Below are 25,457 nucleotides of genomic sequence, written 5' to 3'. Positions count from 1 at the left end.
ACCAGCATTGGCTGTCAATTTGCATCTTTAAACAGTCTCCCACTTGTTTTAGGCAGCAGGGTAATGGACGTCCATTTAAGAGTCTGCCCGAAAATTATGTCAAGCATGCAAATAGGTGTCCAAAGTCCCCACCAGATTTCCCTTTGGTGGTTGCTCATCCAGGTGAGAAATAGATGGCTGGTCTTTAAAGATTCAACCCCCCCTCCCCTACCGCATCACCCCCATTGCTTCCGAACAACAACATCACAGCGTGAGCGGTCCGTTCCCTCAATTTCACCTGCGGATCAAATCAGAAAGCAAGACGTTGAAATTACAACTGTGACTATTAAGAGTACAAGTGCTCAACTCGTTCGTGCGAATCTCCATTGTCTACTATTTTAATGCAGCTGTTAACCTGTCTAAAATAAATGTGTTAACACTTCCATAAAGGAATTTGATTATGAACACATTACGTGTTGGCCTTCTGATATTCACACAGCGTCAGTTCAAAACTAACGAGATTACAAGGGCACAAAGCATAGCAGCTTAAATCTAATACAAGCAAAGTACTAATCAGATTGAAAGTCACACAGACTTTGTTACAGTTTGACAGTTAACAAAGCAATAAAGCCAACAACACAGCTACAGCTGTATTTGTACGATAGCAAAATACTGCAGATGCTGGAAATCCGAAATAACAACAGAAAATGCTGGAAAAACTCAGCAGGCCAGGCAACATCCGTGGAGAGAGAAATAGAGTCAACGTTTCAGGTCGAAACCCTTTGTCAAGACATTTGATTGGGCTCACAGGTCCCTTCGAAAGGAATCCAATCCCTACTGTTGCAGACAGGAGGTTTTTTTTTTATTCCTTGGATGTGGGCGTCGCTGGCAAGGCCAGCATTAATTGCCCTTGAGAAGGTGGTGGTGAGCCACCTCCTTGAACCGCTGCAGTCCGTGAGGAGAAGCTATATTTCTTTGTAGTGGTTTGGGACAACTGAGTGTTGCGCTAGGCCATTTCAGAGGGCAGTTCAGAGTCAACCACATTGCTGTGGGTCTGGAGTCACATATAAGCCAGATCAGGTAAGGACGACAGATTTCCTTCCCTAAAGGACATTAGTGAACCAGATGGGTTTTTACGACAATCATGGTTACTGTTACTGATACTAGCTTTTTATTGCCCAGCTGCCATGGTGGGATTTGAACTGATGTCGCTGGATCATTAGTCCAGGCCTCTGGATTACTACTCCAGTGGCATAACCACTATGCTACTATATCCAATGACATTGGGAATCATTTTGTCATTTAAAAAGATTTCAAATTACTTTTCCAGAGATTTTTAAGCATGCGTACTGTTCTGTTAACCTGCCTTCCACCAAAGATGATTGGAAACTGCAGCTGCAGAGGACCAACTGAGGTTATTCCTCCTATTTCTCATCTACATGTTGCCCCTTGGCGACATCATCCGAAAACACAGCATCAGTTTCCACATGTACTCTGATGACACCCAGCTCTACCTCACTATTTCTTCTCTCGACCCTCCACGGTCTCTAAATTGTCAGACTGCTTGTCCGACATCCAGTTCTGGATGAGCAGATATTTTCTCCAATTAAATATTGGGAAGACCGAAGCCATTGTTTTCGCTCCCCGCCACAAACTCCGTTCCCTAGCCACTGACTCCATCCCTCGCCCTAACATCTGTCTGAGGCTGAACCACACTATTCGCAACCTTGATGTCATATTTGACCCCGAAATGAGCTTCCGACCACATATCCGCAGCATAACAAAGACCGCCTACTTCCACCTCCGTAACATCGCCCGTCTCCGCCCCTGCCTCAGCTCATCCGCTGCTGAAACCCTCTTCCATGCCTTTGTTACCTCTAGACTTGACTATTCCATAGCACTCCTGGTTGGCCTCGCACATTCCACCCTACATAAACTTGAGGTGATCCAAAATTCGGCTGCCCGTGTTCTAACTCGCACCAAGTCCTGTTCACCCATCACCCCTGTGCTCGCTGACCTACATTGGCTCCCGGTTAATTAATACCTCGATTTCAAAATTCTTATCCTTGTTTACAAATCCCTCCATGGCCTCGCCCCTCCCTATCTCTGTAATCTCCTTCAGCCCCAAACCCCCCCCCGCCCCCCCAAGATATCTGCGTTCCACTAAATCTGCCTTCTTCAGCATCCCTGATTATAATCGCTCAACCATTGGTGGCCGTGCCTTCTGTTGCCAAGGCCCTAAGCTCTGGAATTCCCTCCCTAAATCTCTCTGCCTCTCTACCTCTCTTTCCTCCTCTAAGTTGCTCCTTAAAACCGACCTCTTTGACCAAGCTTTTGGTCACCTGCCCTAATTTCTCCTTGTGTGGCTCGGTCTCAACATTTTTTTGTCTTATAACACTCCTGTGAAGCACCTTAGGAAGTTTTACTACGTTAAAGGTGCTATATAAATTCGGGTGCACCCACTTCCGGGGCGGCGAGGAGCGCAGGATATAGTCGATGTTCTCTGTAATTTTTTTGGGGGGCTGCACGGCCCCTTTAAGGGGCTGCACCACCCATTCAACATTTCGCGCATGCACGACTTTTTTTCAATTTTAATGCCGGCTCACCGGCTGCGCGGGACCCCTGGAGCGCTGCGCCGCCGCAAGGGAGCATTGGATGCAGTATTGCCAACCCACTCAGATTCTATCTGCCAAGATTCCATCGCAAGAGTCGCGATTTCAGAGTGAAATAAAGCTTCATTCACGATCTCACGATGGAACACCCAAATCTCATATTTTCTTTTGAAAAAAAAATGCCGATTTGCGAATGCACAGAAAATACGCGGTTTGCCATTGGGTGGGAACGGCCTCTTCACGGACTGTTAGAAATGGCAGAGGCCTCTAAGTGAGTGATTAGGGGGATGGTTGTGACTGAAGCACATACCAAGTGGCTCGAAGGTTTGACGCTGGAGGTTAAGTGTTTAGTGACCCGGGAGGAAGGGACTAACAATGCTACTAATTAGGAGGCCATTTTAGTGAATAAAGATGCCAGCAGTGGTGTCCTAGCCTCGTTACTTAGAGATGCTGGGAAAAGCATCCTAGCAATGTGTGCAGGTACTACTACTCAACTATTTACAATCTACATTAATGACTTGCATGAAGGGACCGAGCGTAATGTAACCAAGTTTGCGGATGATAAAAAGATGGGTGGGAAAGCAAGTTGTGCAGAGGACTCAAAGAACCTGCAAAGGGACATAGGCATGCTAAGTGAGTGGGCAAACATTTGGCAGATGGAGTATAATGTGGGAAAGTGCGAGGTTATACACGTTGGCAGGAAAAATAAAAAAGCAAATTATTATTTAAATGGAGAGAGATTACAAAATGCTACAGTTCAGAGGGACCTGGGGGTCCTTGTGCATGAAACACAAAAAATTAGCATGCATGTACAGCAAGTAATCAAAAAGGCAAATGGAATGTTGGCCTTTATTTCAAAGGGGTTGGAGTATAAAAGCAGGGAACTCTTGCTACAACTGTACAGGGTGTTGGTGAGACCACACCTTGGGTACTGCGTACAGTTTTGGTCTCCTTATTTAAGGAAGGATATACTTGCATTGGAGGCAGTTCAGAGATGATTCACTAGGTTAATTCCAAAGATGAGGGGGTTGACTTATGAAGAAAAGTTGAGCAGGCTGGGCCTATACTCATTGGAATTTAGAAGAATGAGAGGTGATCTTATTGAAACATATAAGATACTGAGGGGGCTCGACAGGGTAGATGCAGAGAGGATGTTTCTCCTCGTGGGTAAATCTAGAACGCAGGGGCACAGTTTAAGAATAAAGGGTCGCCCTTTTAGAACTGAGATGAGGAGGAATTTCTTCTCTCAGAGGGTCGTAAATCTGTGAAATTCTCTGCCCCAGAGAGCCATGGAGGCTGGTCATTGAATACATTTATGGTGGAGATAGACAGATTTTTACAAGGTAAGGGAGTGAAGGGTTAAGGGGAGCGGGCGGGGAAGTGGCTTTGATCCCTAGGTCAGCCATGATCTTATTGAATGGCGGAGCGGGCTCGAGGGGCCAAGTGGCCTATTCCTGCTCCTATTTCTTATGTTCTTATGTTCTTATGTACAGGCCAGATCTGAGTAATACCACCAAAACCAGGTGACCTTAAAACACAACTTCTGCGATTGAAAAAACAAAATGCAAACTCATAATTCTGAAAAACATTGAAGGAAGTGGAACCGGAGATTCAAGTGCTCCATAAAGTATATTGGACAGCTCCAGAGAACAACTTAAATTTAATTGTGTTTTTTAAAATATAGTTGACTTACCAAACACATTGTAAAATTATTTTGACACCTATATTTAAAAATGGTTTTTCCACAACCTCAAAAAAAAGCGTTTGCCGTTGCCCGGGCAACCGGCTTTGCGGCAGGGGGCGGGGAGGGATGCAGCAGCAGAGTCTCCAGGACACTGGAGACTGATGAGGGTGGATGAGTTAAGCAAGCTCCCTGCTCGCCTCCCCCATTTCGCTTGGAGGTGGGGCTGCACCCGTAATTCGTCCGAAATCAGCCAAGCCAGCGCGAAAGATTGAAGAACTTCAAGCGCAAGTTACGTTCAGCGCAAATCGAGTATCCGCGATCTATTGCGCTGGTTTAAAAATCATCGTGCTGGAAGCTGGTCCCGCCCACAACACTGACCACACCCCCCGATCGAATTAATCACCATGGCGAGTTTACGCTAATTGCGCCCGTTTGCGGCCCTTCGAGGAGGCTCTGAAAATTAAGCTTTTTTTTAGGTTCCACGGCACTAGTCGGCACATTTCAAAAGCTTTTAAATGTTAAAGAATATTTCATTTACTAAGAAACTGACTACTGTACACCGATGAAACTAGTAAATGGTTCTGTACAGTATTTAAAGTCATTTTCAGTTATTTAAAATTGGGTTACTCACAGGTGGAGGACTAGACCCTGATTAAAAATGCTTATTTTTTGTGATAATCCATTTTCAACGTATTACTAAAACTGCACCAGGCTACCACTCTTAAATATATCACAAAAACTTAACTGGACCAGCCACATAAATACTGTGGCTACAAGAGCAGGTCAGAGGCTAGGTATTCTGTGGCGAGTATCTCACCTCCTGACTCCCCAAAGACTTTCCACCATCTACAAGGCACAAGTCAGGACTGTGATGGAATACTCTCCACTTGCCTGGATGAGTGCAGCTCCAACAACACTCAAGAAGCTCGACACCATCCAGGACAAATCAGCCCGCTTGATTGGCACCCCATCCACCACCTTAACCATTCACTCCCTCCACTACTGGCGCACCATGGCTGCAGTGTGTACCATCTACAAGATGCACTGTAGCAACTCACCAAGGCTTCTTTGGCAGCACCTCTACCACCTAGAAGGACAAGGGCAGCAGGCGCGTGGGAACACCATCACCTCCAAGTTCCCCTCCAAGTTACACACCATCCTGACTTGGAAATAAATCGCTGTTCCTTCATCGTCGCTGGGTCAAAATCCTGGAACTCCCTCCCTAACAGCACTGTGGGAGTACCTTCACCACACGGACTGCAGCGGTTCAAGAAGGCGGCTCACCGCCACCTTCTCAAGGGCAATTAGGGATGGGCAATAAATGCTGGCCTTGTCCACATCCCAGGAACAAACAAAAAAAATTTTAATGCATGGGGAAAAAAACCAATTGCATTCTAAAATGCTACCTGATTGCGCTGGTTAATGAGAGATTTTAAGTTTGTGATTATGCAAATTGATTTGAGCGGAAACATGAACCAGAACTTCACTTCAGAAAACCAACGCAATTTTGTGCGCAATTTGCGACCAGATTGCCGATTGCACCCAAAATGCAAACTCTACCCTCTTAAGCCGTGAGATGGAAGCTTGTATCATTAAGGTTATTTTAAATATAAGATTGTTAATCTTTCGAATATGCTCCAGTGCGTTTTTTTCCTGAATAATATATGGGAAATAGATTCATTTTTAACTATTTTCTACCTTTTGTCTTTGTACCAGCAGAGACATCATAATGGGCAGCAATCAACAAACGATTGAATCAAGTGGTTAGATGTACAATCATTTAGATAAATAGATTGGAGTAAGTTGTTCGACAATAGCAGACAAGTGGAACACCTTTAAAGGAACAACACTGAACATGCAGGATTAAATAACTACCCAGAATCACCAAGCTCCAAGGCTTGGTGTTGGGACCACTACTTCTTTCATTTATATCAATGGCCTGGATTCAAAAACGCAAAGCAAATTGGTCAAATTAGCAAATGATACCAAAATAGATGAGGCAGTGGAAGCAGAAGAGGCAGCTTAGCAATTACAGAATGAGTTCGGCAAAATGTGTAGGTGGGCAGAACAATGGCCGACGAAATTTAATGCAGACAGGTGAAAAGTCCAGCACCCAGGAAGGCAAAATGGGCTGCACACGTACTTCGTGAATTGTGCTGAAGCAGCTAAGGATGAAGTTGAAAATTACCTAGGAGCCTCAGCGGTCTCAGTTCTCAACATGTGCAACCAAGGCAGCATAGCAACCAACAAAATCAACAGAATGTTGAACGGCATACCCAAAACAATAGAGTAAAAGTCAGAGGAGCTCATGATCAGCACTGAAGCGCTCTGGTCAGGCTGAAGCTGGAGTACCGTGTCCAGTCGCTGAGACACAAGGAAGACTTTTTACAATTTACATAAATGACTTGGATGCAGGGACCGAAGGTATGGTTGCTAAATTTGCTGATGACCCAAAGATAGGTAGGAAAGTAAATTGTAAAGAGGACATAAGGAGGCTACAAAGGGATACAGAGAGGTTAAGTGGGTGGGCAAAGATCTGGCAAATGGAGTATAATGTTTGAAAATGTGAAATTGTCCATTTTGGCAGGAAGAATAAAAATGAAGCATATTATCTAAATGGTGAGAGATTGCAGAGCTCTGAGATGCAGAGGGATCTGGGTGTCCCAGTACATGAATCACAAAAGGTTAGTATGCAGGTACAGCAAGTAATTAGGAAAGCTAATAGAATGTTATTGTTTATTGCGAGGGGAATTGAGTACAAAAGTAGGGAGATTATGCTTCAGTTATACAGGGCATTGGTGAGACCACATCTGAAGTACTGTGTACAGTATTGGTCTCCTTATTTAAGGAAGGATGTAAATGCGTTGGAAGCAGTTCAGAGAAAGTTTACGAAACTAATATCTGGAATGGGCGGGTTGTCTTATGAGGAAAGGTTGGACAGGCTAGGCTTGTATCCGCTGGAGTTTAGAAGAGTAAGAGGTGACTTGATTGAAACATTTAAGATCTTGAGGGATCTTGAGAGGGTGGATGTGGAGAGGATGTTTCCTCTTGTGGGAGAATCTAGAACTAGGGGTCACTGTTTAAAAATAAGGGGTCACCCATTTAAGACAGAGATGAGGAGAAATCTTTTCTCTCTGAGGGTCGTGAGTCTTTGGAACTCTCTTCCTCCGAGGGCAGTGGAAGCAGAGTCTTTGAATATTTTTAAGGCGGAAGTAGATAGATTCTTGATAAGCAAGGGGGTGAAAGGTTATCGGGGGTAGGCGGGAATGTGGAGTAATCAGATCAGCCTTGATCTTATTGAATGGCGGAGCAGGCTTGAGGGGTCGAGTGGCCAATTCCTGCTCCTAATTCGTATGTTCAAGTGAGGGAGACAGCGCAGAAAAGAGCCACAAAGCTGATCCCAAAGGGGGGGGGTCAATTTCAGGGGTCGGAAAACTGGCGCTAGGGGATTGGCCGCCCGTAATACAACCCGCTTGAGTTTCCTTTCCATTGATGTCAAAGGACAATCGGGCGTGGTGTATAACGGGCATCAGACACACTATCGCCAGTTTTCTGCCCCTGCAGAAAGTGAAAATAAGTCCCCTAAAGTCAAAGGTCTGAGTTATGAGCAAAGATTGCAGAAACTTGGGCTTTTCAACCTGGTAAGTAGGAACATAGGAACAGGAGGAGGCCATTTAGTCCCTCGAGCCTGTTCCGCCATTCGATGAGATCATGGTTGACCTGTGACCTAACTCCATATACCCGCCTTTGCCCCATATCCCTTAATAGCTTTGGTTAAAAAAAATCTATCAATCTCAGATTTAAAATTAATAATTGATCTAGCATTGTTGCTGAATTTTCAGAGAAGAATGAGTCAGTTTTTCACAGTAACCAAGTAGGAATTCCAATGTGCTGGAGTAAATTCAATGGTGGAATGTGGATTTTCTTTGGTTGCTGTAGTACTTGTTCAGTGATGGCATTGTGGAAAAGGCATGCCTGAGACCACAACAGTAACAACTTGTATTTATAGAGCACTTTTAACATAATAAAACGTCCCAAGGCGCCTCACAGGAGCAATTATCAAACAAAATTTGACACCAAGCCACAGAAGGAGATATTAGGACAGGTGGAGGTAGTTTCTATAGAGCGTCTTAGAGGAGGAGCGAGAGAGACGGAGAGGTGGAGAGATTTAGGGGAGGGAATTCCAGAGCTTTGTGTCTAGGCAGCTGAAGGCACGGCCACCAATGGTGGAGTGAAGAAAATCAGGGATGCACAAGAGCCCAGAATTGCAGGAGCGCAGAGATCTCGGAGGGTTGTAGGACCGGAGGAGGTTACAGAGATAGGGAGGGGCATGGGCATGGAGGGATTGGAAAACAAAGACAAACATTTTTTTAAAAGTGAGGTTTAGCTGGACCGGGAGCCAATGTAGGTCAGCGAGCAGAGAGGTGATGGGTGAACGGGACTCAGTGCGCGTTAGGATATGAGCAGCAGAGTTTTTCTCCCGTAACCTCTCTGTTCGGCCGGCCAAGTGTGCGTTGGAGTAGTCGAGTCCAGAGGTAAGCAAGGCATGGAGCAGGCTTTCAGTAGCGGATGAGCTGAGGCAGGGATGGAGAAGGGCGATGTCACAGAGGTGAAAGTAGGCGCAAGCACAGCATCAACCAAACACTAAACACCCACCCACCATAACAACTATTTCCGTGACTTTTAAATTGTTTACAGCATTAACGTCACCAGCACTTTAAACAGGTGAGCACCAATGTCCTGCTCCGCTGCATACTTCAGTCTCTCTCTTGGAAAAATGAGAAATTGAAAATCTTGTGGGTTATTACTGAAATAAATCACTTAAAGCATCTAGAAGGCGAGAGGTACCAAGTAATTAATTTAAATATATTTTCAATGGAAGCTACACAAGCAGATAGTGCGTACAATTCTTGAAACTTGAATTGAAGTTTTGTTTTTGTTCCTGATTTCAAACTTCAAGGTTGATTATAGACATGAAAGCAAGTACTTTGGGGGAGAAATTCGGTATAGCCCAGTTTAAAAGTTGAAAAATTAGCGCCAAGCACTAATCATCCTCGCCTCCCGTGAAATTCAGTCCAAGAGGGAAATGGAGCGCTAAATCAAGTGCTAACCATTTCTCTTAGGGCGCTAAAGTGCGAGAGCGGGGCGGTGGCGGCAGAGCACTGAACAATTTCCAGCGTGTTGGTAATGGCACTCTTTCATCACAGAGGCTGCTTCCCTCACTTACAGGGAAGGGCCAATGATGCTGCACAAGCTAGTTGTCGTCAGGTCTGTTTTGCAAGGCGACCTGGACGACTGCCATTACAGCTACAAACACTCTCACAAAGTGAAGGGCTTGGACATCTCGCACCAATGGAAGATTAAAAACTTTGCGCAGGCACCAGACTGGTGCAAGTAATACAGGTTGCGCTAGCTGAAAAGCATTCCCTTTAATTACCGCTCCCGAAGCGGCCGGCCGAGTTCACAACGCCTCCTCTTGCTGCCGTTATCAGCGCGAGGCAATAAACCCGGGGGCGAGAGTCAATTTTCCATCCATTGCGATAACAGGGCACTGCGCACTTTATGACGTCACGATCTGCGAGGCACTAGAGGCCTAGGCGCTAAGAGTTAGCGCCAGCGCTAAACCGGCACTGAAGTTCGCGGACGTCACTGCATTCGCCGCGCCCGGGCGCTAACCCTTTAGCGCCCCATTAGCAGCCTCGCCAGTCATTAATGGGAGGCACTAACCTCTGGAATTTCTAGTCCTTTGACATCGATTTACAAACCAATCTTTCAAAATCCAGAATAGGCCATGTCCAGGAATAGGGTTGTATCAATTCACTGCTCGGCTTAATTTTGTACTGTTTCTCCCTCTCCAGAGCTGGGTTAATCTCACTGGCCATTATTGGACTGGTTAAGTGTTTGTTAAGACATTTGAGAGGAGCAAAATAAACATTATTGGCGACTTCTGCTGTTAGATTAATAAGATTCGATGAAACAAGCTCACCTGGCAGAAAACAGAGCTAATTGGCATTTTATTTCTTCTTTTAAAAAAACAAAAAATAGCAAGATTATCACACAATCTGTTTCTAAAAGCAAAAAATGCAGCCCCTTGTCTGATTACTCCTGAATTATCAGGTTACTCCACTTATGAGATAATATTATATCCGATTGCTCTTTATGATAGACCCTCTCCATATCCTTTTCTCTTTCAAAGGTTGAGATTATTGTAGAAGTAATGAATCTTTCTGGGACTTACTCTCTTTGAGCTGTAGAAGGGGTCTAGTTCCTCCAGAGGCTGCCCGACTAATTCTGGAGGAAGATCTCCATAAATAAATGGCAGGGGTTTGCCAACCTCAAGGTCACTTTTGGGACGGCTTTGCACATCTTCACCTTCTACGACAGGTTTAGTTGTCTTTTCAGCTTTTTCCTCAGCAATTCTTTTCTCAATTTCAGCCAAAGACTCTCTGGTGAATCGGCGTAAACTGTCAGGCCCCGGATGTTTGAGCAAACACGCCATCTTCTCATTCTGTAGCCCTTCAACTTGTGTCTGTCAATCTCCTCAGCAAAAACAGCTGTGTTTCATAATGAACAACATAATATGTCAAAAGAAAATCAGAAACTTGCAAAGCATAAATTGTGCATATGGAAAACATTAATCAACATTATTCAACAATAATATATAATCACTGCAACATTCCGAGCAATCAATTTAATAAACATTCAGCGATTATAGCAAACTCATTAATCCAACATCATCAAGCTCAGCTATGTAAAGCACGCTGTACAATACAACATCCACAACCAACACCTAAGGAATCAGACCCACATGGAATAAACTACAATAACTATCCCAAAATATTATAATAATGTGTGGGTTTGCTGTGAGGAATAGTACATTTTTTTCTTTATTTTACATGTTTTTTTTTAATGGCTAGGTTTAAAAGACATGAGACGTTCAGGGATAGAAATTGGTCATCTTGTTTTTCCAAATGGAAAATGGGCAAAAATGGACAATTTCGCAGGACATAGTCACAAGAGTGCCTGAAATATGCCCAATGCCATAATGGCTTTAGGGATGGCCACTTTAAACAGGCGTTCAGCCCCTTGCAGATGGTAATGAGGGCCACTTCATAACCAATATACATCTGAAATGTAGTCACTGCTGTTAAATGGACAAACCAAAATATCTACCTCAAATAAATGTAAAACAGATTAATAATGATTAATATATCAGTTTATTTTATGTAATCATAAGGGATCAACTTGATTCACTTTGAAGGTGTTCACTATTGATTAATATCTCCCGATCAGTCATTAACAGCTTTAGATTTTATATGTATTGTTAGAGAATATGCATTTAATCCTATTAGATATGATATTTTTCTTATGGGAATATTACCCAAGTGATGCATTCAGGAACGTACTAAAATACTGGTCTACCCCTTGTGTCAGTATTGTATGTGAGGAGTGTCTCTAGACTGTCACTGGGAAGTTTACATTTAAAGCAGTTAAAAAAATTAAAAGCAGTGAAGAAATATCAGCAGAAATATCTCAGCTTTAATGTGATATGGATGCAAAGTGACATATCTACATTCTGGAAGACTACCACTATGTCAACCATGGCTCAGTGGGTAGCACTCTCACCCACACGTCAGAAGGTGGGTTCAAGTCCTACCCCAGAGACTCGAGCACATAACCTAGGCTGACACTCCCAGTGCAGCGCTGAGGGAGCGCTGCACTGTTGGAGGTGCCACCTTTTTGGATGAGACGTTAAACCCAGGCCCTCTCAGGGTGACGTAAAATATCCCATGGCACTATTGAAAGAAGAGCAAGGGGAGTCCTCCCCGGTGTCCTTGTCAGTACTTACCTCTCAACCAGCATTTACTACAAAAGGTTATCTGGCCATTATAATACTTTGTAATTGTCTTATTGCTGTTTGTGGGGTCTTGCTGTGCACAAATTGGCTGCTACGATTCCCTACATTACAACAGTGACTACACTCCAAAAGTACTTCATTGGCTGTAAAGCTTTATGATGTCCTGAGGTTGTGAAAAGCACGGAATAAATGCAAGTTCTTTCTTTCTATAATGGCTCGGAGTTCGTCCATCTCAATGCTGGCTGAGTGGTGTCCCTTTTTTAGTTAGAGATGCAGTTAAAATTATAGTTGTAACTTAAATTTATCTAGTGATCCTATATGCCTATATACAGAAAGCAACTATTTCATGAGTGTTACCTGATGGGCTGGGAGTGCAGCCATGATACTGTTCTTTGTAAGACATGTTATACTGAGGTTTTACTGCTGCTTCAGGTGGGTTTTACAACTTGATAAGAAGGCAGTAGGGTTGGGAATCTGGATCAAATTCACCAAAGACTCTTCTTCATCCTAAGCTGTTGGATGATCTGGAGAAACTTGGCTCTTCACCCTTGAAAAGGAGGTGACTGAGAGGGTGACCTTGTGTAGTACATAAAGTAGCAAACAGTATGGAAAACGGAAGTCTGAAACACTACTTCAAACTAATCTGTGACAGCAAGGACAACGGGGTACAGTTTCAAACTAGTTCTTTACACAGGATAAGCTAATGAAAAGAAGTTTGCCAAATACTTTTAACAAAGACACACGCTTTAAGGTTTTATCCATCTTTTGGATGCAGGAAGGATGTTCCCAATGGTCGGGGAGTCCAGAACCAGGGGTCACAGTCTAAGGATAAGGGGTAAGCCATTTAGGACAGAAATGAGGAGGAATTTCTTCACCCAGAGAGTGGTGAACCTGTGGAATTCTCTACCACAGAAGGCAGTAGAGGCCAATTCATTAAATATATTCAAGAAGGAGTTGGATATATTTCTTAAGGCTAAAGGGATCAAGGGGTATGGGGAGAAAGCAGGGACAGGGTACTGAATTTGGATGATCAGCCATGATCACATTGAATGGCGGAGCAGGCTCGAGGGGCGGAATGGTCTAATCCTGCTCCTATCTTCTATGTTTCTATGTTTCTATGATAGCGGAAGGCAAAGGCATGGAAATATTGGGGCGTGCGGGGGGGGGGGAGGGATTTTAAAGGGTCTTGCTGGATGAATGAACTAAGATACGATGAAAGACCTTCCTTATCTGTTTCTATCTTGTGATGTAGTGACAGCACCTACTTCTCTGATGGGTTGTGATAACAGTGTGACTAGAAATTGTCTATCTCTGGTTACTGTAGTGGATTCATCTTATGATGATGGCAGTACATTTGTCTCTGAGTGTGTGAAAATGGTATTCACTTCTATAAAATTAATGGTGAATTTAACAGCTGCCAGCATAGTAACGGAAGATTGTCTTCATCTGGAGCCAGGGGTCTAAATATTCAAACTAGTCCCATGACTCACTCATGAAGTAAAAAGGAAAAGAATTCTGAAAATCATTTGAAAGGGGTGGAGAACTAGAAGAATTATACATCATTTTTGGTATTGTCATACACAAGTGAGGTAATGATCGATGTGGTCCAAAGGATTTAAGTTATTACGTTACATGTTTGTAAGCTAATGAAAAGAAGTTTGCCAAATACTTTTAACAAAGACACACACTTTAAGGTTTTATCCATCTTTTGGAGATTTTCAAAATGGCAGCCAATCAACTCTGGTAAGAAGGAAAGAGTTTCCATTTTGTAACACCTTTCACGACCTCAGGCGTCCCACAGTGCTTCAGTCACTGAAGTATTTTTTGAAGTGTAGTCACTGTTGTAATGTCGGGAAATGCAGCAGCCAATTTGCACACAGTTAGGTCCCACAAAGAGCAATAGGATAAAAGGTCAGACAATCCGTTTTAGTGATGTTGGTTGAAGAATAAATATTGGCCAGGACACCTCTTTGTTGAAAAGCACTATGAGATCTTTTACATCTACCTGAGAAGGCAGACAGGTCTTTGGCATAACATCTCATCTGAAAAATAGCACAATATTCCTTCAGTACCACACTGAAGCATCAGCCTAGATTACACGCTCAAGTCTCTCGAGAGAGGCTTAAGCCCATAGCCTCTGGATTAGAGGCAAGAGTGTGACCACTGAGCCAAGGCTGACACTTCTCAAGTTGTACTAGGGATCTATTTAATGGCGTATTTATATTGGCGAAGTGTTTTAAGAAGCAATTCTGTAATATTGCTCAATGATACCGGCAATAGGGAACCTGCCTCATTTATGCAGCTGCAGAACAGAAAAACTGTACACATACAAGCTTGCATGTTCACCGCTGTGTTTATGTCACAGTTTATGACTGTGTTAGAAGAAAAAAAAAACATTTTATGGGGCCTTTCACAACCTCAGGACGTCCCAAAGCACTTTACAGCCATTTAAGTACTTTTTTTGAAGTGTAGTCACTGTTGTAATGTAGGAAACGTGGCAGCCAATTTGCACACAGCAAGCTCCCACAAACAGCAATGTGATAATGACCAGATAATCTGTTTTAGTGATGTTGGTTGTGGGATAAATATTCACCAGCACACTGTTCTGGCTCCCTTACCTTCTCAAATGTCTTAGGAAGGGCCTACAGCCCAGTAAGTGCAAAATTACACTGGCAACCCAGGCCACTTAGCCTACTGGAAGCCAGAGATTATGACACACACTGCCACCAACAGTGGTTATAGTGCCAGTTGGCTACATTCAGCATCTCCTCATAGCAGCATAGCCACTGAGGGTTCTGCTGTCTCCCTGGCATCAGTGAAACCCACCTTTTTAGTTGAGTCAATGAACATGTTGGCCCATTTGCAAGAAATGACTTTGTCCACCAGTTTAGTGAAGATGTTAAGACAGTTAAAATAAGTTTGAATTACTTCATTGAAATAGCAGACAGAGGAATTTTACACCAACGCATTAATGTGTTTGTGGGTAACATCACATGTCACGATTTCAACTGTGTGTAATTTAGACACGTAACTGTTGCTAGGGCTGTAGAGAAAGAACTTGCATTTATATAGGGCTGGATTTTCATTGAGGAGGCGGGTAGGAGGCGGGACTACAACTTTCGGGGTTGTAGTCCTGCCTCCATCGAGTTGTAGCCAACCCACGCGATTTTGACTTTATTGACCTTGTTGAACCCGCCCAGCGGGCTCAACAGGCCAATTAAGGGCCACCCGGCAACAGGTGATGTCACAGATTGATATTTCATCTGTCAAGACCTTTTGACAGATGAAATATCAGCGTTTGACAGCTGTTTGAAGCTGTCAAACACTGACAATCTGTACTCTAAGTTAATTCCTTCCTCTCAGGATGATTTAGAGATCTCTCCGGAACAGAAAGCTGAATGGTGCAATTTTTGACAGCTCGCGGCCATTCTGCTTTCTGTGCCGGTGAGATGAGGGACTCCTGAGACCTGAAGGAAGGAAGGCTGTAAAGGTAAGTAAAACTTCTTTAAACACTTTAAACACACCAAACACACTTACCTCTGCACTCATGCACCCATCACTCACCTGAACACCGGACATCTCGACCCCTCCAAGCCCTTCATCCCGACGGCCCGCCTTGCTAACTTGGCGTGGTTTGGAAACATCGGGAATCCCACACTTCAAGAATGAAAATAGGGATTAGGCTAAAAACTGCCTGTTAACTACCTGTTAACAGGCAGTTAATTGGCACTAATCCCCTTCCCGCCACGGGGAGGCGGCTCCCAGCACAGGTTGGGTATCCGCCTCCTTTGAAACTGGCATGGAGGCGGGATGGGTTCGTGCCCCCCGATTTCGGGATTTTAACCCCCCACACGCCTCCAATCCCACCTCCACATCCAATGAAAATCCTGCCCATTGTATCTCATTGTACCATCAGGTTGTCCCAAAGCACTTTATAACTGATTGACTAACACACAACAATGTCCCACAGGCAGCAGATAAATGTTGCCAGATAATCTATTTTAAGTTGTGTTGGTCGAGGGAGGAATGTTGGCCAGAACACTGGGAGAAATGTCCTGTTGTTCCTCAAAAAGTGCCACACGATCATTTACCTTCACCTCAACAGGCAGACAGGGCTTTGGTTTAACATCGCATCTGTAAAACGTCATCACTGGCAATACAGCACTCTCTTAGTACTGCACTGAAGCATCAGCTTAAATTATGCGCTCATGTCTGTAGTGGGGCTTCAACCTATAACCTTATAACTAAGAGGCCAGAGGGCTACCAACTGAAACTACAGAGGGGGTATTTCACAGCCTGCGCTGTTGTCCGAAGGATGTTGTTGCACATGAATAAAACAGCCCATGCCCGCAAGCAACAAGACCTGGACGACATTCAGGCTAGGGCTGATAAGTGGCAGGTAACATTTGCGCAACAGAAGTGCCAGGCAATGACTATCTGCAACAAGCCCCTTGACATTCAACGGTATTACCATCGCCGAATCCCCCCACCATCAACATCCTGGGAGTCACCATTGACCAGAAACTTACCTGGACCAATCACATAAATACTGTGGCAACAAGAGCAGGTCAGAGGCTAGGTATTCTGCGGCGAGTGTCTCACCTCCTGACTCACCAAAGCCTTTCCACCATCTACAAGGCACGAGTCAGGAGTGTGATGGAATACTCTCCACTTGCCTGGATGAGTGCAGCTCCAATAACACTCAAGAAGCTCGACACCATCCAGGACAAAGCAGCCCACTTGATTGGCACCCCATCCACCACCTTAAACATTCACTCCCTCCACCACCGGCATACTGTGGCTGCAGTGTGTACCATCTACAAGATGCACTGCAGCAACTCGCCAAGGCTTCTTCAGCAGCACCTTCCAAACCCACGACCTCTTCCACCTGGATGGACAAGGGCAGCAGGTGCATGAGAACACCACCACCTCCAAGTTTCCCTTCAAGTCACATACCATCCTGACTTAGATGTATATCGCCGATCCTTCATCGTTGCTGGGTCAAAATCCTGGAACTCCCTCCCTAACAGCACTGTGGGAGTACCTTCACCACACGGACTGCAGTGGTTCAAGAAGGTGGCTCACCACCACCTTCTCAAGGGCAATTAGGGATGGGCAATAAATGCTGGCCTTGCCAGCGATGCCCACATCCCATAAAACAAATTTTAAAAAACTCGGTATATCTTAAAGGAGTTAAAGAGTAGAAGTGCTCAATGGGAACATCCTTGATGAGTATGAATGTTTTGTGTTTTGTTTCTATTGTGTATTATTTGATTGTGCTGATGTGATAATTATGGGACCTACTCTAACTCAAACGTTCAGGTGGAAGACTCAAGGGCTCAAAATTCCTGGGGTGGGGGAGGGTGCAAACTGGGCAGATCGTCCATGCCGGGTGTAGGGGAATGAATCCAGTAGGATTCTGCCCCACTTGTCCTCCGTCTGAAATTCTGATGGGGGTACAGGTGAGCCCCCGTCCCTCAGCACTCCGGCAGCAGTTTGGGGGCATGTCGAAGGGAATTCCCAGACTGTTGAGGGAAGGTGTGACTTTCATGCAGGACCTTACAAAGGCCCTTGAGAACCTGCAGAGCTGAGGTAATGGATCCAAGAGGAGATCGATTACCACCCACTGCATACTCGTTTCTCTTCAGAGAAAAGTAAAAATCTTCGTTATGTCGTCTTCAGCTTGATAAGGGCCTCTGGCTTCCCCCACTCTAGGGTGACAGTCTGATTTTCTGCCAGGCACTCGGAATGGGCACCTCTACAGGCGCGAACCTCACGCCCCACTACTGAAGTGACGCTGTCCTCAGGATTTGGGACAGGTCAATATACCTTCACAGACAGCAGTCACTATCCCCACCCTATCACATTTCCAGTGGCAGAGTGGAAACTGAGCAATTTTAAGCCCCAAGCCTCTTTTGTGAATGAAATCTTCAACTGAATGGAGGTTGGCAACACTGATCAATATTTAGGTTTTTTTTTAAAATTCAGGATGTTTACATTCCCACCCTCCTTTTTTTTCGTTTTGTGTTTTCCTCAAGCCTTTTGCCCCCCACCCCCTCCACCCCCGCCTTGTGTCTAAGTTAAAGGGCAGGCAGGTGAACTGGTTTCAGGCCTCTGCCACTGCTCCTCTTGAGCTGGCCACTCAAAAGAACATAAAAGATGGCCCGATGATGGCCCTACCTCCAATTATCCCTCCTCCCTCCCTGTCAATTGGTGCCTCACTGCCAATCAGCATGTCCTCATAGTGGCTTAGATCAAGGGAGCAGCCTGCATTCCACTACTCCGAGGTAGAGCATGTTGGGTGCACCAGCCCACTGCACCATTGTACTCATTGCACGTGTATAAACTTAATTACATTTTGAACCTCACAATCAGAGCTTTAGCCTGTTAAAATTTACATTGTAAGCAACAAGAAAGGAAGAACCTTCATTTAGATAGCGCCTTTCACACCCCAGACCATTTCACAGCCAATCAATTATTTTTGAAGTGCAGTGATGGTTATTTTGTAGGCAAATGTGGTCAGCAATTTGTACACAAGCAGATCCCCAAAACAGCAAATGAGATGAATGATCAATTATTCTGTTTTCAGTGGTGTTGGTTGAGGGAGGGATGTTAGGCAGGACATTGGGAGAACGCCCTCCTCTTCTTCTCCATAGGATCTGTAACATCCACCAGAACAAGCAGACATGGCTTTGATTTAATGCATCGTTTTATTACAGTCCGTGACCATTCTTTACATGTATTCATCTTCAGAGATTCCCTCTCATGCATTTTTTAGCTTCAAAAACATTCTGTTTTCCATTATTACAGAGAATAATTATCCCAACTGTAGGAACATAGGAACAGGAGTAGGCCATTCAGCCTACAAGTAAACAAGCTACAACTTGAATGAAATGTAGCTGCTGATACAAAGGACTTGGCTTCAGACATTCGGGGGGAATATTAACCCCAAACAACGGGTGGGTTGTGGACGGGTGGGAGGTTAAAGTGTTAAAAACCTGAATCCCGACATCAACCCGTCCTCCAACCTTCTGGTTTTAATGGAGGCGGGATGGGGGGGTGGGGGGGCGGGCAGCCAACCTGCTCCCAGGAGGTGGATTGGCACTTTAAATATTATAATGAGGCTGTAAGTCTTGGATTTAACCTGCCGTGTGAGTTTAACTGTGGCCGGCCGGGGTTCCTGGGCCTCGGGATTCCCGGCAGCTGCAACGAGGCGAGACACAAACATACTCGCAATCAGGAATCAGGATCAAGAGCCTTGGCTGAATTTCCTCTCTCTAAGGTACAGGCCAACTCGATCACCCTTACCATTATCTAGACTGGGATCTGCTAACTCAGGAAGGACTAGAGATCAAAGCTGGGAACTATCTGGCCTGTATGGCTTAGCTGCTTGTTGGATAAATCTGATGAACCATGAGCCAGTTGGTGGGTATGGACACAGAGCAAAGGACAGCTAGGCCATTCGAGACCAGGAAGGTCAATGAGGTACAGATTCTTTGTGTATGGGAGGCTTGGACTTTTAGAGTATGGGGGCCCCACATGAAGGAGGGCTTTCAGTTTTGTGAATTGGGAATGGATATCTTTGTTGACGGGGCCTTCGTTTTTGTGCAATTTATGCAGCTCATTCACTGGTTGTGACACGTGGATCTGGCCCAATGGTCCAAAATGTTGGACAACCCTATCTTAGAAGCAGACGCAACATCAAAACATTGTCCACAGAAATTAGAGTTGCAACACAACAAATCAAAAAGAAAGAAAGACTTGCATTAATATAGCACCTTTCATGACCTCAGGACATCCCAAAGCTCTTTACAGCCAATGAAGTACTTTTGAAGTGTAGTCACTGTTGTACTGTAGGAAACGCGGCAGCCAATTTGCACACAGCAAGTTCCACAAACAGCAATGTGCTAATGACCAGATAATCTGTTTTAGCGATGTTGGTTGAAGGATAAATATTGCCCAAGACACCAGGGAGAACTCTCCTGCTCTTCTTCAAAATAGCGCCACAGGATCTTTCATGTGCACCAGAGAGAGCAGACGGGGCCTCGGTTTAACATTTCATCCAAAAGACGCCACCTCCGACAGTGTAGCATTCCCTCAGTACTGCACTGAAGCGTCAGATTAGATTTTTGTGCTCGAGTCTCTGGAGTGGGTCTAAAACCCACAACCTTCTGGCTCAGAGGCGAGGGTGCGACCAACGTAACTAAATCCAAGGCTGAGCAGCTTTATTTCACAGCCGAACTGTGAGCACGACCTCTGCCATAGCACTGGGAATAGGCGCACATCAATGTTTAACTGAACTGTAAATCCAATTGATTTAATTCAGCTTCCGCCAAATATGTTCATAATTGCTTGAAAATTTAAACACAAGTATTGAAACTTTAGACCAAAGTGTTTAACTTCATTTCCATTCTTATTCTGATTGGTCAAATCCAACACTTAGATACAGACCTCAGGTGCAGGGAGGCCTTGTAAATGTGTGGATTAGAAGAAGTATTCAGGACAGCGGCTAAAGTTTGATTATTTTTGTGCCTGTTAATTAGTGCTCTTGAGATTTGGAAACATTGTAATTCGAGTGGCTCCGTTTGGATTTATAATAAAATTGCTAGGGGCAGAATTTCCACAGAGATTCTCCCAAACATCCACAGTAACCTTGGTGGAAGATCGGTGGAAACCGCAGAGAAACGGCCATTTCGCCGCTTGTCCCCAGGTTTCTGCCGATCTTCGGCTGAAGTTATGGCGGGCAATCAGAAGAACCCCTGCGGAAATTGAAGGCGTTAATCTTTTCTTTGCTTAATGCTCTTTGGTCACCTTAATGCAAAGAGGTTAAGGTCTTGGCCATTGGGAATGCCAAGGTTTCCTATATGGACTAGGTACAAGAGAATACAAAAAGAAAGAAAATAGAAAGACCTGCATTTATGTAGCGCCTTTCACGACGACCGGACGTCCAAAAGCACTTTCCAGCCAATGAAGTAGAGTCACTGTTGTAATGCAGGAAACACAGCAGCCAATTTGCACACAGCAAGCTCCCACAAACAGCAATGTGATAATGACCAGTTAAACTGTTTTAGTGATGTTGATTGAAGGATAAATATTGGCTAGGGCATTGGGGATAACTCCCTCTTCTTCAAAATAGTTCCACGGGATCTTTTATGTCCACCTGAGAGAGCAGATGAAGGCCTCAGTTTTAACGTCTCATCCAAAAGACAGCACCTCCGACACTGCAGCACTCCCTCAGTACTACACTGGAGCATCAGCCAAGATTTTTGTGCTCAAGTCTCTGGAGTGGGACTTGAACCCACAACCTTCTGACCCAGAAGACAAGGGTGCTACCCACTGAGCCACGGCCACCACATGCAAAAAATTTGGTAAGTGAGGAGGCCATTTAATTCATTGAACCACATCCCTTCAGTACTGGTCAGCTTGATTCAGTTGGTGGCACCCTTACCCCTAAGTCAGAAGCTTGTGGGTTCAAGCCTTGATTGGAATGCATTGGGATAAATTCACCGACCTGGTACTGACAGTGGGGATCCATGTTCAAAGGGATAGAGCTGATACACTGACATGTAGTTCCTCACAGGGAGCACGGCATTAGTGAATTTATCTCATAATTTAAGCTGGCATTACTGAGGATGAGACACCTGCCTGTTCAAGTGGAAGTGAAAGATCTCATGGGATGATGATCAGAGGGCTCCCCCAGTATCCTGGCCAACATTCTTCCACTAACCAACAACACCTAAAATAAGAAAGATTAGTTGACTATTCATTGCATTTGCTGATTGTGGGGCCTTACTGTGTGCAAATTGGCTGCTGTGTTTGTGCTGTCTTCCTTTAGGAATTTATGTTAGTTTTCAAGTTAATTCAGGGGTTTGAGTAATTTGGGTCGATTTCCATTGTGTGCCGCCACCTAGTGGATATTTGGTACCTAGCAAGTGCAGTAAAGCGCAGTAAAGTGCAGTAAAGTGCAGTAAAGTAAATTACTGTATAGCACAAGACCTGCAGCTCGACACATGGTCTGGGAAGTTATTTTCTTGTTATGCTCCGGCCTTGGACACTATTTGTCTGTAAGTACTTGAGAATGTTATAGATGATTAGTGTACACTATATTTTGCAGAAAATGTTTAGTTTGTAACCTTTCTCTGTAAGCAAACCTGCACCGCTAGCCGTGAAGTGCTCGCTCTCTGTGTCTAGCTGGTTAACTTGTAGCTGTATTTTGATGCACTATGTACAGGGCTAATTTAAAGTGAATGTAAGAGAATGCCTTTCAGTTTGCTAAATGTATATTCACAGTAAGCTGTGTTTCCACGTGTTTTGGTAAGTTACATGCCAGATGTACTGTGTTGCTCAGGCGTACCTAAATTTGTGTATGCATATCAGTTATGTGCTTGTGTACTAATGTGTGCTTCCATTTCTGTATTGTATTTCAGTTTCACAATAAGAATCTTTCAGTAAAGTTTACAAGAAAAGTCAAGCCTTGTGATTTTTATGGGAAGATATCAAGTTGTTAGCTACCTGTCTAGCTTTGCATAGGAACGCGCTGCAAGGGCAGAATAGTGAAAAGACAACAGCACAGTGGGCTCAAGCACAAGAGGATACCACTCAGCTACCATGAGACTACGCTCAGGAAGACAATATATCATAGAGGATGTCGACCAGCCAACCGAGAAGCATGAGACTCTTCGAGCAAATGATGCCAAGTCACAGTCCTCTAAAGCATCCTCTAGATCATCTCGGCAGTCCAGCAGACCGTTGTCATCGACAGCTTCTGCAGTCGCCAAAGCACATGCCAAGGCAAAAGCTGCCCAGGCTCAATTGTCCTTCGCTGAAAACGAAGCTAGTGTGATGAAGCAGAGAGCCGACCGCGACGCTAGTGTGATGAAGCAGAGAGCTGACCTCGACGCCAGTCTCCACATTCTCCAAAGCCAGAGAGCTGCCGCTGCCGCTGAAGCTGAAGCTGCAGCTTATGAAGAAGGTGAGGAGAACGAAGGCGGGGAGCACAGCCATGAACCATATGTTCCAGATCAGCCCCTCAGTCCAGTGCAACGTACAAGTGAGTATGTCCAACAACACTCCAAATTGTTCTTCAAGGAAACATCCAGGTATCTCGACGCAGAACCAGCTACTCACCACAGTAACAAACAGCCTGTTTTCGGAGACACTGAGCTTAAAAGAGAAGAAACAAGTAAGACTTACCTGCAGAGACTTCCACAGCACTCGGCCAATCCAGCCAAGCAGTTCTCACCCGAGCCACAAGGTGCACAAGACCTCGCTAGGTACCTCATCCGCCGAGAATTGTTAAGTTCAGGTCTTCTAGAATTTGATGACCGTCCTGAAAATTATTGGTCATGGAAAGCGTCCTTCCTGAGTACCACCAAGGACTTGAATCTGTCAGCCAGAGAAGAACTAGATTTGATGACAAAGTAGCTCAGAGCTGAGTCGTCAGAACAGGCGAGGAGAATTCACTCAGCGCACGTCCGCAATCCCACAGCAGGCCTCAACCTGGTTTGGCAACGTCTCGAAGACTGTTATGGGACACCAGAAGTCATTGAACACGCACGGCTTAAGTAGATTGAGGACTTTCCGAAGCTAACCAACAAAGATAATGTCGAGCTTCGAGAACTGGGTGACATTCTCCTCGAACTGGAGTGTGCTAAGGGAGAAGGTTACCTGACAGGCCTCTCGTATTTGGATACAGCTCGTGGGGTAAACCCAATAGTGGAAAAGCTCCCCTACAACCTTCAAGAGAAATGGATAGCTAAGGGATCCAAGTACAAGGAGGACTACGGAGTGGCATTTCCCCCCTTCTCTCTCTTCTCCAGGTTCGTCCAACAACAGGCAAAGGTGAGGAATGATCCAAGTTTCACTTTCTCCACCTCCAGCAGTTACGCTCCTTCGAGAACAGAGAAACCCACAAAGTACAGCAACAAAGCCTCTGTGAGCGTGCACAAAACAGATGTTCCAGCCGAACCCTCAGTCAACCAATCCAGTTCTGCTGGGAATAAAGTGGATGACCCAGATCATCAGTGTCCAATACACAAGAAGCCCCACCCACTCAAAAAGTGTCGAAGCTTTAGAGGCAAGCCTATTGATGAGCGCAAATCATACCTGAAAGAGAATCGCATCTGCTTCAGGTGTTGTGGGTCGACTATGCACATGGCAAAAGACTGCAAGGCGACAATCAAGTGCTTCGAGTGCAACAGTGAAAAACACATCGCAGCCCTGTATCCAGGTCCTCCTCCTTCGACCACCGAGAGTGCTGCGGTTGACAAAGAGGATAGCGGGCAGCAAAGCGAAAGCGCATCTTCTTCAGTCACCTCCAAGTGTACAGAGGTTTGTGGAAATGTAAGCAGCCCACGCTCATGCTCCAAAATCTGCTTGCTTAAAACATATCCTGCAGGGAGAAAGGAGAAGGCAATCAAGATGTACGCAGTGCTTGATGAGCAAAGTAACAAGTCTCTAGCGAAGACAGAATTCTTCAATCTCTTTGAAGTCAAGGCCAGCGCAGCTCCGTACACGCTAAAAACCTGTTCAGGGACAACAGAGACTACGGGTAGGAGAGTTGGCAACTTCATGATCGAGTCCATGGATGGGAAACTACAGCTTTCCCTCCCCACCTTAATTGAGTGTGACATGATGCCAGATGATAGGACGGAAATTCCCTCCCCAGAGGTCGCACGCCATCAGCCCCACCCACAGCCAGTTGCCAACAAGATTCCAGCTGTGGACCCGGACGCTCCAATCCTCCTGCTCTTGGGAAGAGACATCTTAAGGGTGCACAAGGTGCGTGAGCAAATCAACGGGCCCCACAATGCTCCTTATGCGCAGCGGCTTGACCTGGGATGGGTCCTCGTGGGTGGAGTTTGCCTGGGAACAGTCCACAACCCAACGGATGTCAACGTCTATAAAGCAAACGTGTTGCACAACGGTCGCACATCCTGTCTCAGCCCATGCCCAAACAGGGTCCAGGTAAAGGAAGACTACGATGGCATGACGCAGCATCATAGGTCAACCTCCTCTGCCTGTGAGGAAGAGGCAGGCCTCACTGTGAGCACAGACAGCCTAGGATGCTCAGTGTTTGAAAGGTCCAAGGATGATGACAAGCCAGCACTATCCATGGACGACAAAGCTTTCCTAACCATCAATGCCCTGAGGAGGTTTTTCTCAATCCGTGGTCCAGCCAAACTTCACCGCTCCGACAGAGGGACTAACTTTGTGGGTGCCTGTAAGGAGTTGGACATCCACACGGATGATACAGCGGTAAGAAGCTACCTCCAAATGAAAGGATGCACGTGGGTGTTTAACCCCCCGCATTCATCCCACATGG

General features: G+C 45.1%; 1 protein-coding gene across 1 annotated transcript in view; it reads right to left on the bottom strand.

Moving 5' to 3' along the window:
- Nucleotides 1-25,457, bottom strand: part of scn4ab (sodium channel, voltage-gated, type IV, alpha, b) — a 232,152-nt gene that overhangs the window by 153,747 nt on the left and 52,948 nt on the right. The window contains exon 2 of the mRNA XM_085966222.1: nucleotides 10,514-10,829. Coding sequence (XP_085822348.1) covers nucleotides 10,514-10,774 — 261 coding nt within the window. The 5' untranslated portion in view covers nucleotides 10,775-10,829. The remainder of the gene's footprint in view (nucleotides 1-10,513; nucleotides 10,830-25,457) is intronic.

This window comes from Somniosus microcephalus, chromosome 24 (assembly GCF_052327205.1).
Source record: "Somniosus microcephalus isolate GS21.2 chromosome 24, FLI_Smic_1.0, whole genome shotgun sequence".
Lineage (NCBI taxonomy): Eukaryota > Metazoa > Chordata > Chondrichthyes > Squaliformes > Somniosidae > Somniosus > Somniosus microcephalus.
The sequence above is the reverse complement of the archived record's forward strand: the minus strand, read 5'-3'. Positions and strand labels throughout refer to the sequence as shown.